Source organism: Apostichopus japonicus, chromosome 4, assembly GCF_037975245.1.
Source record: "Apostichopus japonicus isolate 1M-3 chromosome 4, ASM3797524v1, whole genome shotgun sequence".
Classification (NCBI taxonomy): domain Eukaryota; kingdom Metazoa; phylum Echinodermata; class Holothuroidea; order Aspidochirotida; family Stichopodidae; genus Apostichopus; species Apostichopus japonicus.
Genome location: NC_092564.1, coordinates 5,012,995 through 5,030,245, shown reverse-complemented (window position 1 = coordinate 5,030,245; position 17,251 = coordinate 5,012,995). Strand labels below are relative to the sequence as shown.

At 36.7% G+C, this 17,251-nt stretch overlaps 1 protein-coding gene across 1 annotated transcript; it reads left to right on the top strand.

The window, feature by feature from the left end:
* Positions 1–1,965: 1,965 nt before the first annotated feature.
* LOC139966234 (uncharacterized) lies at positions 1,966–16,666 on the top strand. The gene is made up of 9 exons (XM_071969060.1): positions 1,966–2,190; positions 3,217–3,297; positions 4,290–4,402; positions 6,166–6,239; positions 6,775–6,854; positions 7,536–7,702; positions 8,542–8,722; positions 11,593–11,651; positions 12,280–16,666. The coding sequence occupies exons 1-9, from the start codon at positions 2,045–2,047 to the stop codon at positions 13,275–13,277; spliced, it is 1,899 nt and encodes a 632-aa protein (XP_071825161.1). The 5' UTR covers positions 1,966–2,044; the 3' UTR covers positions 13,278–16,666.
* Positions 16,667–17,251: the final 585 nt, after the last annotated feature.

Below are 17,251 nucleotides of genomic sequence, written 5' to 3'. Positions count from 1 at the left end.
TTTGTGTTGTCAACGCAGCTATATGTAAGGACACTCCAAAGTTGATCTGCGCTATTTATTATTAGGGATGATGTTCTCAAAGGTAGTTTATACAATGTTTGGTCGGTATTGTTTTTGCGATAACATGATGATAAGTAATAATTCTTGACAGCTTTGAAATTTCTTTTCCGATTTTCTCTTATCTTGGTTTCACCCTTTAAATTGATGACGTAACACAACAATGACTGGAGAAGGATAATGCGCGCATCCATGCGGGCTCTTCCAATATACGAAGATTCGATAGTCTCCAAAGCATCGTGGGAAGAGTTATAAATATAAGGGTTCGAATGGTCCTGATAGACCAAAAATCTTAGTTATCAATAAAGACTTCAACCTTTGCATTGAATGAACCGCTAGGATGTTACATGTATGTGAATATCACATGGCTTGATCACAGTGACTCAAAGATGAAACGCAACCCACATGCAGCTTTTAATGATTGCAGTTTTAAGGAACTCATGCTTAAGGAGCACTCTGGGATTCTCTCCCAGATAATGTTTTTATATGTCTATCAAATATTACATTTAAAAGTGCCCTTAAACACTTTCTTATCACTAAATAACTGTGACTAATAGTTTTCTTGGTTATGTTTTAGCCTTAAATAGCTGTGACCTCTTTCTTCGTGTTTTGTTTCTCACACATCTGTCCCTTTTATTGTCTCATTATTGGACGTATTTGTATTTTTAAAGGGGTGTTCACGCTTAGACCTATTAGCCACTCCTCGATCTCTTTCTCCTTAAAATTACCAGAATACGTGTAATATTATGTTGGGTTTTTTTTATATCAAAAGTAATAAAGCTCTATGAATCTGAATCTAAAATAAATCTCGATCAGCTTTAAGGAATGCAGGCTTAAATATTGCCTTCTTTTTGAAGGTATGCAGCTTAACGAAATGCAGCTTTAACATGATGAATTCAGCTTTTCGAAACGCAGCTTTACGAAATACAGTTTCAAGGAGTGCAGCTTCAGGACTGCAGCTTCGAGGAACTCAGGCCCAAAGAATTCGGTCTTGGGGAATGCAGCTTTAATCAGCACAGCTTTACGAAATGTAGCTTTAAGGAATGCAGCTTTGAGGAATGCAGCTTATGGAATGCAGCTTTAAGGAATGCAGCTTTTAGGAATGCAGCTTTAGGAATACAGCTATGGGCAACGTAGCCCAGGAAGCTTAAAAGCAGTAGTTGGTCTGTAATGTCATCGTGAGAGAGGTTCTTCAAAATCTTTATTTTCCTATCCCAATCTTCTTGTTAACTTCGGGGTTCATCAAAATGAAACTTTGTTTGCCAAAATATAATTGTTCTTTGTGAATATAATCATTTATTATATACAAAAATCAAAATATTCCATCTCAATTGTCATGATGATATTATTTCTTCCACTCTTGCCGATGCGTTCACAAAATATCAGCAAATTTGTTCATGCCTTCAACATACAAAGTGTTATGTGGATTTACTTTTGACCTAAAAAATACCACATTATTCCTGCGAATTATTTATTTATTTTTGATAAGGCATTCGAATTACATTCCGAAACTGGACAATATTTCCCCATTCTGGTAATGGGACCATTTGACCTCCACCGGAAACGTGAACATGGCATTTATTTTTACCCGTATATCCCCTGTATCATTACGTAATTTACGAGGCCTACGCTAATCATACTGTTTATTTCTGCGTTTGTTGTACTGATTCAGTGGAACAGGGCAATTACATTTAAACTACATCCTGGGACTCGACAAACAAGTCCTGCAGGAACCTGGATATAGCGAATTGCCCTCAATTATACTTGATAAATCAGTCTACCAAGATTAATCAAAGTGTTGTTAACAACACCCTCCATTCATTTCTTTTCCAGTGAAATAGGCTACTTCCTGACTTTAAGAGGATCTTCTAGATATTTCTGTTTTTTAACCATTCAATACCACGAAGCCGTAAATTTACATTTCTCGTTTCGTGAACGTTTGATTCTCAGGAATTTGTTTCTACCAAGAGAGCATTATATTAAACGAATGACCTTCTCCAAAATGGAAGAAAGAAAAACATGGAATATTTTGTATTTTTGTTTATTATTATCTGTAATTTTGGAATCAGGTGACGGGCAGGAGCCACAAGGATTAAATCCGGAAGGGGCCAATGTTTGTAGTCGCACACAGAGGTAAGTGATGCGTGTTTAAGGGGCTTGGGGTAGTGGTAATGATGGGCGGACGGGCCGACATCGTTGGAAAGTGAGCACAGTAGTATCATTTAACCTGCATGTGAGGTGTCTTGTGACTGAGAACCGAAACTAATTCAAATCTGGAAGCTTTGCAATTGCAAGCACGTTATGATAAATATACACGAATTTCCGATAAAATCGTACATGATACATTTCAAACATAATCGTTGCAATTGAAAATTATTTGTTGTGAAATAATATTACAGCAAAAGAAAAGAATTACTGTATATATAAGCAAGAAGATTTAGCAAAATAGTAATAAACTTCGGCATATTGATGTCACAACCCTGAGTTATCGATATGTCAGCGTAATGGAGATAGATAGGTTTCGTGTATCTCCTCAGATGTTTTGTGGGATCGGTATGTTTGAAAGTTATCTCCTCAGATGTTTTGTGGGATCGGTATGTTTGAAAGTTATATACTCTCCAAAACAGATCAGCGACACCGAAGGTCAGGTCTGGCTCCGGTTACATAATTGTGCCAGGGTCCCGTTCTTTAAGTTTAAGTCATTTTCCTTCTTAAATTTGACAAATTAAGATTACATTGTTCTTTTTCTTACATTGACGAGCCTGGCACTTAATTGACTTAGGCGCGTGGCTATAGCCCATTGAACTACACTGCCCTGCCCAGTGTACTATTGGATGTAGGCCTAAACATCGGTGATTAAGTTATTATCGTTATTCTAATCGTGTGTTCCATTAAATACGATCTTGCTAAGACTGTGAATTAGTGTGCGTCTATGATAACAAAATAAAGAATGTGATGGGTTCAAAGCATGGCGTAACAAATTATTTATAGTTCTAACTTTATGTTCCATATTAATATTATTTCACCGATCTCTTTTCTAAAATAAACATTTCGTTATGCTTCTCGTTATTTTGTTTCTCCTTTTTTTAGGGGTTTGGTTTTTATAGATCTTATCGTCGTAAATTAAACTATGCCTTACTTTGATTATATGTTTTACAGAATTACGCAATACTTTTTAATGGAGCCCTTAACTTCACCTTTGACCCGTGACACTTCAGACTCGGATGTTGACGAAATAGAGTAAGTACAAGGGAAGTGAGAATATTTATTCATTTCTAATTTCATTATCTTTATTAACTAATTAATCATATGCGATTTGATCGATAACAAGGGTATGTTTAAACCAGCCATATTAGTTTTATTTAACTGATTTTAGTCAATTATTATTTGTCATCGATATTAAATCTTACAACAATCAAGTGGCATTAGCTTGACCAGTCAAATTTTCATTACAAATAGTAATTAAAGTAAAACTCAATTTTTAATCATAAATTACTCGAACGTACCTCCTTTGGTGAAACGTTATGAGAAAATGTCTTAACAATTGAATCTTTGTAATGCAATTTTAAGTAACACTCTCGATAGGTTCGGAAACATGAACCCCTAGAGTCAAAATCTCCTTGAAGACATTTTAGTATATACCAACAAGATTTAGATATAAACAATTCAAGAAGAGATGTAAAATTGTCGTGTTTACAAACGAATATTAGTTTTAATTCTATCCACACTGGTAAGGAATTATTCTGCTCCCTTTCTCCCCTATACCCTTCCCTTCTCGGTTCGTATGATTATTAAATTGTTTAATGAGTCCAAACTGATCTGCCGACAAAATAACAGACACAGAAGTCTAACCATTGAATATAAACTTCCTTATTAATTTGCAGCTACGCATATATAAGATAAACAGTGCAATTTTCATATTTCCACTTCATTAATTACAAGATGTTCCCCTACCATAATCCCCTTTCCTTCCTCGTAGGATCTGAATGAACAGTATATACATGAGATGAAAATATAAATACATTTAACTCCATGACAAGTTACTAACAATATATTACGATTAAACATATCGAGATTTTGTTTGAATGAAACTACCCATGCAGTATCTGAGAAAACTGCAATTGGCCGATCAGCACCTTTATGAAAGTAGCCTTTTTTCGAAGACTATACTAACTATTTTAGCATGCTAGAGTTGAGATCAATGTCCCGTTCAGTGTATCTTACTTTTGCAGACCAAATGACATGGCCATGCGACCTAGGACTCCAGTTGGTGTCCGAACGACCACAATCATTGTATATGAATGCTGTTCAGGTTGGCTACGAAACGGAACCTCATGTGAAATAGGTAAAATGAATTGGTAATTTAAATTCTTGCATGTTATTAGTGTGGGTTGTCTTTTCCAGTATCCAGTGAGAGCATCGCATCATACATAGACCCACAATAATATACACACACTTGCAATAGAGAAACAATCATTCTGACTCTGAATTTATTATATTCAGACATGCTCGTACCTACGGACATACTCATACCTGCGGACGTACTCATACCTACGGACATACTAGTACCTACGGACATACTCGTACCTACGGACATACTCGTATCTACGGACTTACTCCTACCTACGGACATACTCGTACCTACGGACATACTCGTACCTACGGACATACTCTTACCTACGGACATACTCATACCTATGGACGCACTCATACCTACTGACACACTCGTATGTACGGACATACTCGTACATACGGACATACTCGTACCTACGGACATACTCATACCTACGGACACTCGTAACTACTGACATACTCGTACATACGGACATACTCGTACCTACGGACATACTCATACCTACGGACATACTCGTACCTACGGACATACTCGTACCTACGGACACTCGTAACTACTGACATACTCGTACATACGGACATACTCGTACCTACGGACATACTCATACCTACGGACATACTCGTACCTACGGACATACTCGTACCTACGGACATACTCATACCTATGGACGCACTCATACCTACTGACACACTCGTATGTACGGACATACTCGTACCTACGGACATACTCATACCTACGGACATACTCGTACCTACGGACATACTCGTACCTACTGACATACTCGTACCTACTGACATTCTCATACCTTCGGACATACTCGTACCTACGGACATACTGGTACCATACTCGTACCTACGGACATACTCATAACTACGGACATACTCGTACCTACGGACATACTTATACCTACGGACACTCGTAACAACTGACATACTCGTACATACGGACATACTCGTACCTACGGACATACTCATACCTACGGACACTCGTAACTACTGACATACTCGTACATACGGACATACTCGTACCTACGGACATACTCATACCTACGGACATACTCGTACCTAAGGACATACTCGTACCTACGGACATACTCGTACCTACGGACATACTCGTAATACAGTAATACTATACCTACTATACCTACAGACATACTTCCACCTACAGACATACTATACCTACAGACATATACTTCTACCGACAGTAATACTAGACATACGATACCTACAGACATACTTCTTCATACAAACTTCTACCTACATACATACTAAACCTACAGACATACTTATACCTACATACATACTTATACCTACAGACATACTTCCACCTACAGACATACTACACCTACAGACATACTATACATGCTTGCGTACCAAGCAGACTATTAGTACTTTTGTCGCATCTTGGAGAACACTATGCACATATCACGTTTTTATCATGATCACGTGGTCACCGATGTAGGTTGTGAGGGAATCCTGTTTGGTGACGTATGGCTTGCTCAGTTTTCGTAGCCATATTCTGACTTTGTTTTAAATATTAATATTATCGGGATAACGAATACCAAAGAGGACAGTGGCAAAAAAAGTCTCAAAGAAAGTTTAATTTTGAGGGAAGCTTATGATCGGCTGCATGACTTTCAGCATTCCATGTGTAGCATCCCGTGTGTATATACGTTGTACTATGATATACGAATACTTATGCAATATGGAAAAGTGATAAAAGTGTCTCATTTTATTATATTTCTGATTCTTCAGCCATTTGTAGAAATCCGTGCAGTAACGGCCACTGTTCGTCCCCCAATAGATGTACATGTGACGTCGGGTGGACGGTGAGTTCGTGTATGAAAATCATATATATATATATATATATATATATATATATATATATATATATATATATATATATATAAATATGTATATTATATATTACAACAAGTTCAGTTCATATGATTGAACAGTTGAATGTTGTGAATATCTGTGACGGTCTGTCCTTGCTGAAAATAAAATAAACTGTACATAAAATCACGGCTGTGAGCTATGTTCTGGGGACAGACGACATGCATTGACGCTTGTTGAGACGCTAGTTGAGAAATGTCAACATTGCAACATAACTTGTGTCGTCATCACAGTCCTTCGAAGGAACGTATATGTTGTGGTTTTATTTTTCTTTCCTTTTGTAAGTCGTTAGTTTGAACGCAATTAAGATTACAATAAGTGAAAGTATAATGAGAATGTGACATTGTCAGTCTGACAGCTACCCACGTCTACAGGAATTGATTGACGTCAGCAGGAAATATTTTTTATAACAACTATAATCTACGGTGGATTAGGTGTCTAATTTCGTTCTTCTGTATTGCTTTAAAGGGGTCAACCTGCTCGGATCCCTGTATCCCATATAGCACAAAGAGTGATTGTATATGTCCACCGGGTTACACAGGGCCAGGGTAAGTTTCATCAACTTACGATATCCGATCACCAAACATTTCTATAATCATTTTTTTGTCCAGTTTTATGTTACACACTTTTCCTATATGAAGTTGTATTTTGATTCGGATTTCCCATCATCTATTGGTATCACTCTGCATCTTTAAATGAATGGTGTCACAATATAGATAGCTGCTCGGTCAGTCCACAAAACTCTTACCAGATGATGGTGAGATGATGAAATTAATCAGTAATTAACTTCAACGAGATACAATGGAAAAAGAAGGAGAAAAAAAAAAGGATTGGCAAAACAAATTTGTGGGACACAATTTTTTCTGTATCGAATATATATAGATATATGTATATATATATATATATATATATACATATATATATATATGTATATATATATATTCGATACAGAAAAATTGTGTCCCACAAATTTGTTTTGCCAATCGTTTTTTTCTTCTTTTTCCACTCAACATCAGATACAGCTTGATATTTCAATTAATTCTTTTTCTTTCAGTGTTTACTTGGGTGCCATTTCATGTGACGCATTAAAATCATTTCGTTCGCAAATATTTATAAATAGAGAAGTCAATGCTTGCAATAGAAACAAAGATGGTTTAAGAATACCTTGCTTTGTTAACTTATAGGTGCCAGTGATTTGCATTACAATGTAAACTTGTTTTTCCTTTCAGATGTTTACAACTTTGTCAAGCGGGAACATTCGGCCAAAACTGTCGCACGACTTGTGCATGTCCTGGTGGCGAATGCAATCCGATAAATGGTGTATGTAATAATAATTACGTACAAGTAGCAACGTTTCCTCCGTTAATTGTTACTGAACCTTACAGACCAATCAGCGGTAAGCGTGCAATATACAGACATTTTTTTTTTTAAATTTATAACAAATAGTACAAGCTGTAAACATACCTAAACCTCAAAGGAAGATTAGATAAAATTAGATAAATGACTTTAAAAATGCCATTCGTTCGTTGCTGAAGAAAGTACATGAATGAAGCTGTAAAACCTTACCCGGCCTTGTGCATGGTGCGTAGATACTCGGCCTGCATATCATATATATTCTCGATAAATTATCCATATATGGGTGCTTGCAACTCTTAGGTAAGCTATTTCGGACGAAGGAAGCTATTTCGGACATCGAATGCAGTGTTTTGCCGTGTTACTTAAGTTACTATAGGTGGTACACAATGTGTTACTACTACATTATTTGTATTGGACATTCCTTATAAACAATAGATAAACGAAGGAACCCGTAGTTATACAACCTACAGGAATTACAGGCCTAGCTATAATTCTGTTCTTGCAAGGAACTGCACCGGGCGGGCATGACTTACCTTTAACAGACGGTAATTGGGGCTACGATGCATAACTCCAGCAAAGTGTGCGTGCCATACTTTCTGGCGGTAGATTTAAAAGTATACATTTTTGAAGTTTTTGAGTCCAGCCCTGTTAATTTCACGGCAATTCGTTTCAATGACCTTTGGTGAGGCAGTAAAAACGGTTGGAATGGATAGAGAGTTGGGAAGGAGGGGAGGCAGGCAGGTATGGGGAAGGTAGGGAGAAGACGAGGTAGAAGATAAACGAAAGGAAATGGGTAGTGGTACCAGGGGGTGGGTACTATCCACTTATTCGTATCGTCATATACTGTAAATAAGCATTTTTGTTGATTTACCTAATCAGACAAGCCCTCAACTCAACAAACCCAGACAGCCATCTTGCTTCCGGATAATCGTCACCCACTGAAGAAGTCGAGCCTGAAGATAACAATGTCTGTCCTTTGTGGAATCCTGACTCTTTTTATAACGCTTATGATATCGTTACTACTATGTGGTCGCTGGAAGCAGAGGGCCTCACTTTATAGGTGGGTCCTTTATATATTATAATGCTATGATATGATGTGATGTGATGCGATGCAATGTGATGCGATGTGATGCAATGTGATATGATATGATATGATAGCTGACCCGTACCCTCTGCAACCCCTCCCCCCTCTCCCCTCCTCACAACCCAGTATCTGCTCTCACATTCCACTCGTCAAGGATGTGACGCACAAAACATATCATATACGTATGAAATGATTTGTGTATCACTGTATATAAAGTGCATTAATTCCCCCGGTAATTCTGAATGTAGCCTGGATGTGCAGGCTGTTCTGTCTTGAAGGAAATTTATACAGACTGTTTTCTATCGCTCAGGATTAAAATGTCCTTGTGTCTAAATTTTAAAATCCCCTTTCTTCTTATAAAGAGGACGTATTCATTATAATCATCCACCCCTGGAGTAAATTGTTAAACCAACTTCATTAAACCACCAGAAAACCCCGCCACAAGCCTAATACATTGTTATCCGATGGCGTTTATCCTCTTAGAAGTAATAGGAACAACAGTCACCAATCGTTAGGAGAGAAACCAATTGATTTGCGTACCCCCCCCCCCCTTAGTATTTCTATTTTTTAATCGAAGAACCAGGCTAGAGTTGGGGGAAATGTAGAGACAAACACTTTAATTCCATTAATTCGGTGAAAGTGGCATGTTAAATTGAAGCTGACTGTATATAAATAGGCAAGTGGTTAGACATATATTATAACAATTATCCTAAAAAATAAACACCTTTTTAGCCAGCTATCCAACATGGAGCGACATTCTCAGCGCTGCACAGACGTATATGACTCTTTACACTCGTGAATTACAAATGCGAATGTTTGGAAACAAGCTTGGAGAAATAGATGAGAATGATTGGAAACAAGCTTGGAGAAATAAATGCGAATACTTGGGAACAAGCTTGAGGAAATAAATGCGAATGTTAAGAAAGCTTGAAAAAATAAATGCGAATGATTGGAAACAAGCTTGAAATTATAACTGGAAACAAGCTTGAAGAAATAAATGCGAATACTTGGAAACAAGCTTGAAGAAATAAATTGCGAATACTTGGGAACAAGCTTGAAGTAATAAATGCGAATACTTGGGAACAAGCTTGAAGAAATGAATGCGAATGTTTGGAAACAAGCTTGAAATTATAAATGTGAATGTTTGGAAAGCTTGAAGAAATAAATGCGGATACTTGCGAACAAGCTTGAAGAAATAAATGCGAATGTTTGGAAACAAGCTTGAAGGAATAAATTCGGATATTTGGGAAGAAGCTTGAAGAAATGAATGTGAATGATTGGAAACAAGCTTGAAGAAATAAATGCAGATACTTGGGAACAAGCTTGAAGAAATAAATGCGAATACTTGGGAACAAGCTGAAGAAATAAATGCGAATACTTGGGAACAAGCTGAAGAAATAAATGTGAATGTTTGGAAAGCTTGAAGAAATTAATGCGAATGTTTGGAAACAAGCTTGAAGAAATTAATGCGAATGTTTGGAAACAAGCTTGAAGAAATAAATTCGGATATTTGGGAAGAAGCTTGAAGAAATAAATTCGGATATTTGGGAAGAAGCTTGAAGAAATGAATGCGAATGATTGGAAACAAGCTTGAAATTATAAATGTGAATGCTTGGGAACAAGCTTGAAGACATAAATGCAGATACTTGGGAACAAGCTTGAAGAAATAAATGCGAATACTTGGGAACAAGCTGAAGAAATAAATGTGAATGTTTGGAAGCAAGCTTGAAATTATAAATGCGAATGCTTGGAAACAAGCTTTAAGAAATAAATGTGAATACTTGGGAACAAGCTTGCAAAGAAGTAAATCCTTTCAACGTATAGTTGCGATAAAGTCGCGAGATTTTATTGGTAGTGTATTGACCTATTCTATCGATGCATGCTAAACGAACACACGGAACTACGGGTATACCATTCAGCGTTAACTAAAGCTAAAAGTTTCACAAACCTCATTTCTTAATTGATGGTTAATTCTTTAGGAGGTAATTAAGAAATATTTAAGTCTTCCCAAATCTTCTCGTAATTGTTAGTTTCCTTGTCTTGACCTTATAGCCAGGTCTCCTGCGGGCTATAGCAATTCTAAATGAGCGAAATATGTATTAAAACCGGACAAAGGGGATTGACTTAATAGAATAAATGTACAAGATCATAGGAAGCAATCTAGGGCATAAATTTCAACCTATAGGCCTTAAAGGATTCCCCCAAAGATATATAAAAATATTTTTCAATATGTTCAGGCATGCAGGCATGAAGGAAAATATTAAAATATGGGAATTCAGTAATACAATAAAGAAGAAAAACCCAGAAAAATTGTTAATAATCCACATTCTAAACCACTTTTTGATAACATTACATATGTTGAGGTTTCTTGCCAACTTAGTGTCAGTATTGAGTGCGCCGATATACTCACATGATTTTAGCAATGAGGGTTACTTCGTGTTCCTTGGTACAAGAATATTTCCGAGTTTGCTTGAAAAAATGTTACTGTAAGTATAATTTAAGAATATAAGATGAATAAGTAACTCTTTTGGTAATGAGATATTATGAAATGAAGTGATATTGTGAGTGTTGCTGTGTGTGTGTGTGCCTGTGTGCGTGCGTGCGTGCGTGCGTGCACTTTTTTGTACACTGACCGAGGACTTGAACAAAAGAATTCCAGGTCCTCGGATGTGATTTCTTAAGAATCACCACGTCCTCGAAAGAATTTTATTTTTTATGGGTATTGTACGTGGATTCAAGAAACGAAAAAAATAATGGGGTCCTCGGTCTGAATGTAAAACACACCTGCATGTATTTGTGTGTCTATACACATGCACAATGTTCATATTATCAATTGACTTTAACAGGAAACAAAGCTGCAAAAGAGCCATACTTCCACTTCAAGCACAAGATGGAGAAATTGAAGGTTCGTTCATAGTTTTCATACTTTCTGCATTTATCGAAAGTTGATCGGATTTGCATTATGAATTGAAGACTAGCCCCAGCTCATCACCGTCAATTGTCTTAACATTATTGTAACATTATAAAGGGAACGAGTGGTAATAATGCATGTTTCTCTTCTCATTGGGAAGATCATATCATAATCATATCATTGGGGAAGATGGCCTTTATATACGCTTTGCGTTTCATTAACAACATTCAGCTCTAATATCGCCGTTCTCTCAATGACTGAATGACAAAAGTTGCCTTTATAACCAAACCATCATTGCTTTACGTATTTTTATATCCCATTGAAATATTTTTAAAAAAATCAAAATCAAAATTTTCAAATAAGCTTAACTCGTAAAAACTGCGTACCAACTATTTAAAAGGTGTCTAAAAAGTAAACCAAATGACGTGTATTAATGTGAAACGTGTATGATCTGAACTGTGACATATTTGATAGAACGTGTCGAAGGGTGAATGCTATATGACGTCATTATCCGGCGCCAGATTGACAGGAAGTAACACCAACGAACACACGCACAATACACCTACATTAGACAGAGATAAACAGATATATCCCACGCATGGTTCTTGTATTCTTTTCACAGAAAGCATTCAAATGCCTGAACGAAGCATAACATCAGCTTCAACGATAACACAACCGAACTCCTACATGTACATGAGGTTCAATGAGCAAGAGTCAATCATCCGTTCAGAGAGAGGTGCATCTGTTGGCCATGATCTTACCAGTTTAATCGATGGCTACGCCGCCTATACAACAGCAAGCACGGTGGAGAGTAGCAAACCCGAAGAGCCCATCTATGAAGTCAAGCTCTCAAACTCAGAGGAGAAACAATTGTTTACACGAGAGAGCGAAGGAAGTAATTACACCGTGGCAGACGATGTCTTAAGTGGACCGAGAATTGTCCCTGGGAAAGAGAACTCCGAGACCGAGGAGAGTCCACTACCCGATGAGGAATATGAGTACCCGTATGTCGACTGCAAGCCACCGGAAACGGGCGTGCAGGGATGCGGTTTGCCGAGTTGTCCTATATCCGGCGAAGATCAAGCCACGTCGTCGCAGAATGGTCATTCTGGTGCTTTCAAGCGAGACAGCTCGGTATCATCCTCAGAGGACTATTGTCAAGCAGACGCTATTCCGACCGTGAAAATAACCGAGGTACCAATAGATGGAACCTACACAGCTCTAATCCGTCACCCAGAACCAGCGTATACCACCACAATGGCGTTTTCGTCACTTGAAGGATCCCCGGTAAAGGATTTATCAAACATTGTTGGATACGTTACTTCAGTATCGGCGGTATCATTTAAGCATCCTCCTCGTCCCGCCGTCCGAAGGAACACAAACGAACAGACAAATCAGTGTAGGCCACCTTCTGCATCTCGGCTTAAGCTTCACCAATTCAGGGATGTGATTGAACCTAAACTTATACTGCAGACACCTGAGTCAAAGCATAACTCTTACGTCAACGATTGTGTTCCGAGTCCAGTAGGAAAGGAGAAGATTAAGCGACCTGTCCCGGCACCTAGAGCAAGGTTGCTGCCGGTTCATTTTACTGAAAATGTTGAAGACCTAGTTTTATAGTAAACTGAAGAATGGTCTACGTCTTGATTTCCTGCCCAGTGTGTTTTGCGGAAGGAGTAGCCTGTCAATAGTATTGGTTGACCACACCAATATCCGAGCCATTGGTTTTGTATTTCGAGGACCTCACTGTGTCGTCAGGGTTAAGTTAGATGTTGGATTCTCAGTTCTTCGCCCAAGAAAATCGAGAACCCATGTAATCAGTACGAAGACATCTTCGAATAGATGAAATAGGATATGTTCAATCGTTTTGAAGTATGGTTGACAACAGCTTGCAAACGTTCGAATTCCAGTTTAGGAAATGACGAATTTCTGGTTGTAAATTCGGGATTCGGAGGCCCGATGCTAAATGTTGGAAGTTGAATCTTTAAAGAGTTGATGACGTAAGTTGCTCGGCAAAAAGTCTCAAATCTCAACGTGTTAACAAAAACTGCAGTTATGTGGAGGCCTTCTTGTCACACAACATATACGTTGATGTTGACGTTTTTAAAATATATTCTACCAAACTCGTTTATACTGTATGTTAGAAGATAAATATCTTTGACAAACGTTACAGGCTGTAGACATGTGCCAGTGAGTGTTGCACTGATGATGTTGAATTGTAATTAAAATGAAATACATGACAATATTGAAATAAATCTGTTATCATTTAAAAGTCTTTTATCCTATGAGAGATATCTGCTCTGCATATTAGCATGTTGACTTCCGTACACAAATTATCTCACCATGTTGAATATGTTAATAACATCTTTACTTTTTGTGTAATCCCGCCATCCCTATATTGGATGTTAGGGTGTTCACTTCATCAGAAAACCAGTAAGCTTTGTGATTCTTTGCTATAACATTTCCTCAAAATTCAAAATAAATATGTCACTAACAGTGTAGAGCAAGTTAATTCAATTTGTCCAAGAATTAAGTGAGAACCAGAAAAGGTTGAAGCAATCCCTTGTGGGCATTAACCATGTCATTCACTGGTAAGGATTTGACAATATAGATTTTTAAACCAAAATTTTCAATGTCCAGAAAAACAGTCTTCCTATGTGAAATATAGACACATTTTACCAATTTTGAGCTGGCATTCCCTTTCGTAATGGTTGAGAGTAACATGACATTGTTTATATATTGTGAAATATTTGTGGGAAAATTCCCAATTTTTCCACCATTTGTATAACCTTTTGACCCCCTGAGCCAGTTTGTGCCCATATGAGATAATCTGTTGACCCCTTTAGGGCTCAGAGGGGAAACTGATAGGTTTTAAGTGTACGTTTAATGCAAGAGTATGAACTCTGAAGCAGATTTCACTACCTGGACGCCAGATATGTTTCGTTGAAGACCTATAGAGCCCCTTCACAGAACTAAACTGGACTGAATTTGACCAAACTATGTTCACCGAAAGAAAATCATAGAATTGGAGAATTCACAGATTAAATGTAGCTTTAATTTGGAGTTATGTGTAAAACCTTGTTAGAATTTGATACCTGTTGACCACATGTGACCTTTAATCTCTACCAATTTCATACCATGCATGAAGTTCAACAGAGATGCACTTTTTTAATCATCGTGTTCACAAAGTTTTCAGACTTTGACCTCTGTTGACCCCAAATGACCATTGAACTTCACATAAGACAAAAAGCATCTTGTAATCAATAAGAAAAATCCACATACCAAGTATGAAGTTAATCCAACCGTTAACTGTTTGAGTTTACAAGCAAGTGTCACATACACGTACAGACACTTTTTGTGTAGAGTAATCCCCGCTCCACCCCCACGTCTAACTTGTAATGAATGACAATGGACTTCGTTTTATAGACACTTTTTCTCGTCAAGTTGAGAATCTTCTTTTAGTGTTTTTTTAGTGAATTTTAAAGTTTGGGTAGGATTTGAAATACAGTGTCTGAATTGTATGTTCGAATGTGTATTCCTGTACAAAAATTATCCTGTAATTAAATATCACCATATTGAAAGGTACAAATTCCTAACAAAGGATGACTAAACATTGAAAATTTGAACACGAGATGGGGGCATGGTGTGGTAAAGACAACTTTAAGTGCACATACAATATTTATATGACAATGCAAGCATGAATACACATTTTCAGGCTTTCTTACAAAAACCCACACACAGTACAGAAATTAAGTAGCAAACCATAGGTGATACCCATTCTGTTGTATAGTATATATTCGATTCTCTGGTGATCGCCATAGATACTGATTTGTTTATAATTCAATGAATACAGTCTTTACACTACTCTCAATGAAAACAAACATACTAATGTACAAACTTATATAAAATGGTAGCTTCCCTCTGAATAAAAAAAATCTCTAAAAAATCTCATGGCAAAAGTGGAAGAAATTATACTGCCAGAGGGGAATGTGTAACATCCACTGCATGTAAAAGGCAGTTATGTATGTTTGTTAAATATTGGAAAGCAGTATATCATAAATTGATTGGTATTCAAATTTGCATACAATCATATCAAATTAACGAATAAACCCAAGGATCACACTAAACTCTGTCATGTAAATTTATACTACGCTCCTCTTAAATCTCTTAACCGAACATGGTTAAAACAAAGAAGACAAAGAAGCCATTGTAAAACATTATCCCACCCTACATTATCATATGACAAATGTCCCCAATTATTTAATTTCACTCGTTGATCGATTCAAAATGGTTGACCCAATTCAAATTAGAATGTTACACGATATATGGTATGACCTTTACTCCCAAACAAACCTATGAAACTACACCAAAATGTTAGCACACTCTTCCTCAACCAGTATTATAATAATAAACTACCAAAGTCTACCTATTACACAATGAACTTCTTAATTAATGATCGGGTGTCGCAATTCCTGGAAAGAAGCTGCAATGAAGTAATATAATAAATCCATCCATTTGTCCATCATAAGAATCTGATCATTTAACTATGGAGACCAAATTCATCATTTCAACACGAACAAAAAATCCAAGAAATAGAAGGAAAAAATAAAATAAGTTACAAATAATTAAATTCAGAATCTAATAATTTTTTACCAAGGAGAATAAATCTAAGGAGACCAAATCAATCATTTCAACATAAACAAACAATGTAAGAAAAAGAAGAACAAATATTAAATTCATAGTAGCAACTATTTTTAATAACACTCTGCAACTTTTGTTCATTTTCATACAAAAAAAAAACATATTTCACTGGATCATGTTTCATGTTTTTGTTAAAAATTAACAATTACAATCATTGGCAAGTCATCAAATATAAGCTCAAGCACAAAACTGGCCAATAAAGAAGAGAAATTGAAGAGATTATTCACTCTGTTCATTCCCTAGGTAAGTGACACTGTTTGTACAAAGTTTGAAGAAAAGATTATTCACTCTGTTAATTTCCTAGGTAATCGACACTCTTTGTACAACGTTTGTTGTGATACATGTCCCTGACACAGAACTGCAGACACAAACACACCAGCATTTGAAATCTTCAAACCTGATGATTTATTTGACTGAGTTGTTTGGCACCAAAATTGTTAAAATTGTCATCATTGCTACTCATCTGTTTTTTAGTACTGTAGAAATTCAAAGTGGGTAAACTGGTAGGATAGTATCTGAAAGAACATTTTCACTGAGGTAAAATATTGACTCCCACTATAAATAGTCAAATGTTCCTAAATTTGAACTTGTACTCGACCTACTTACAATTTCAATTTTCAATTCTCAAATTTCTTTCTCATATGTTTGTACAAGATTTATACAAAACTAACATTAGAGTAGGGAGGTAAACATATGAAGGGCACTAGAAAAACAGCAACGCTGTTATCTCAGCTTGTGACCAAGTAGAAATAAAAACAACAACGAAACACTTAAATTAATGCGATGGGTAAATCCTAGTTTGTGATTCAGTATTAATAAAAGATGGTGAACAGTTTTTGCAGTTATTTGCATGCATAATGAACGATTAAATAATGCATCGTACAGATCACATT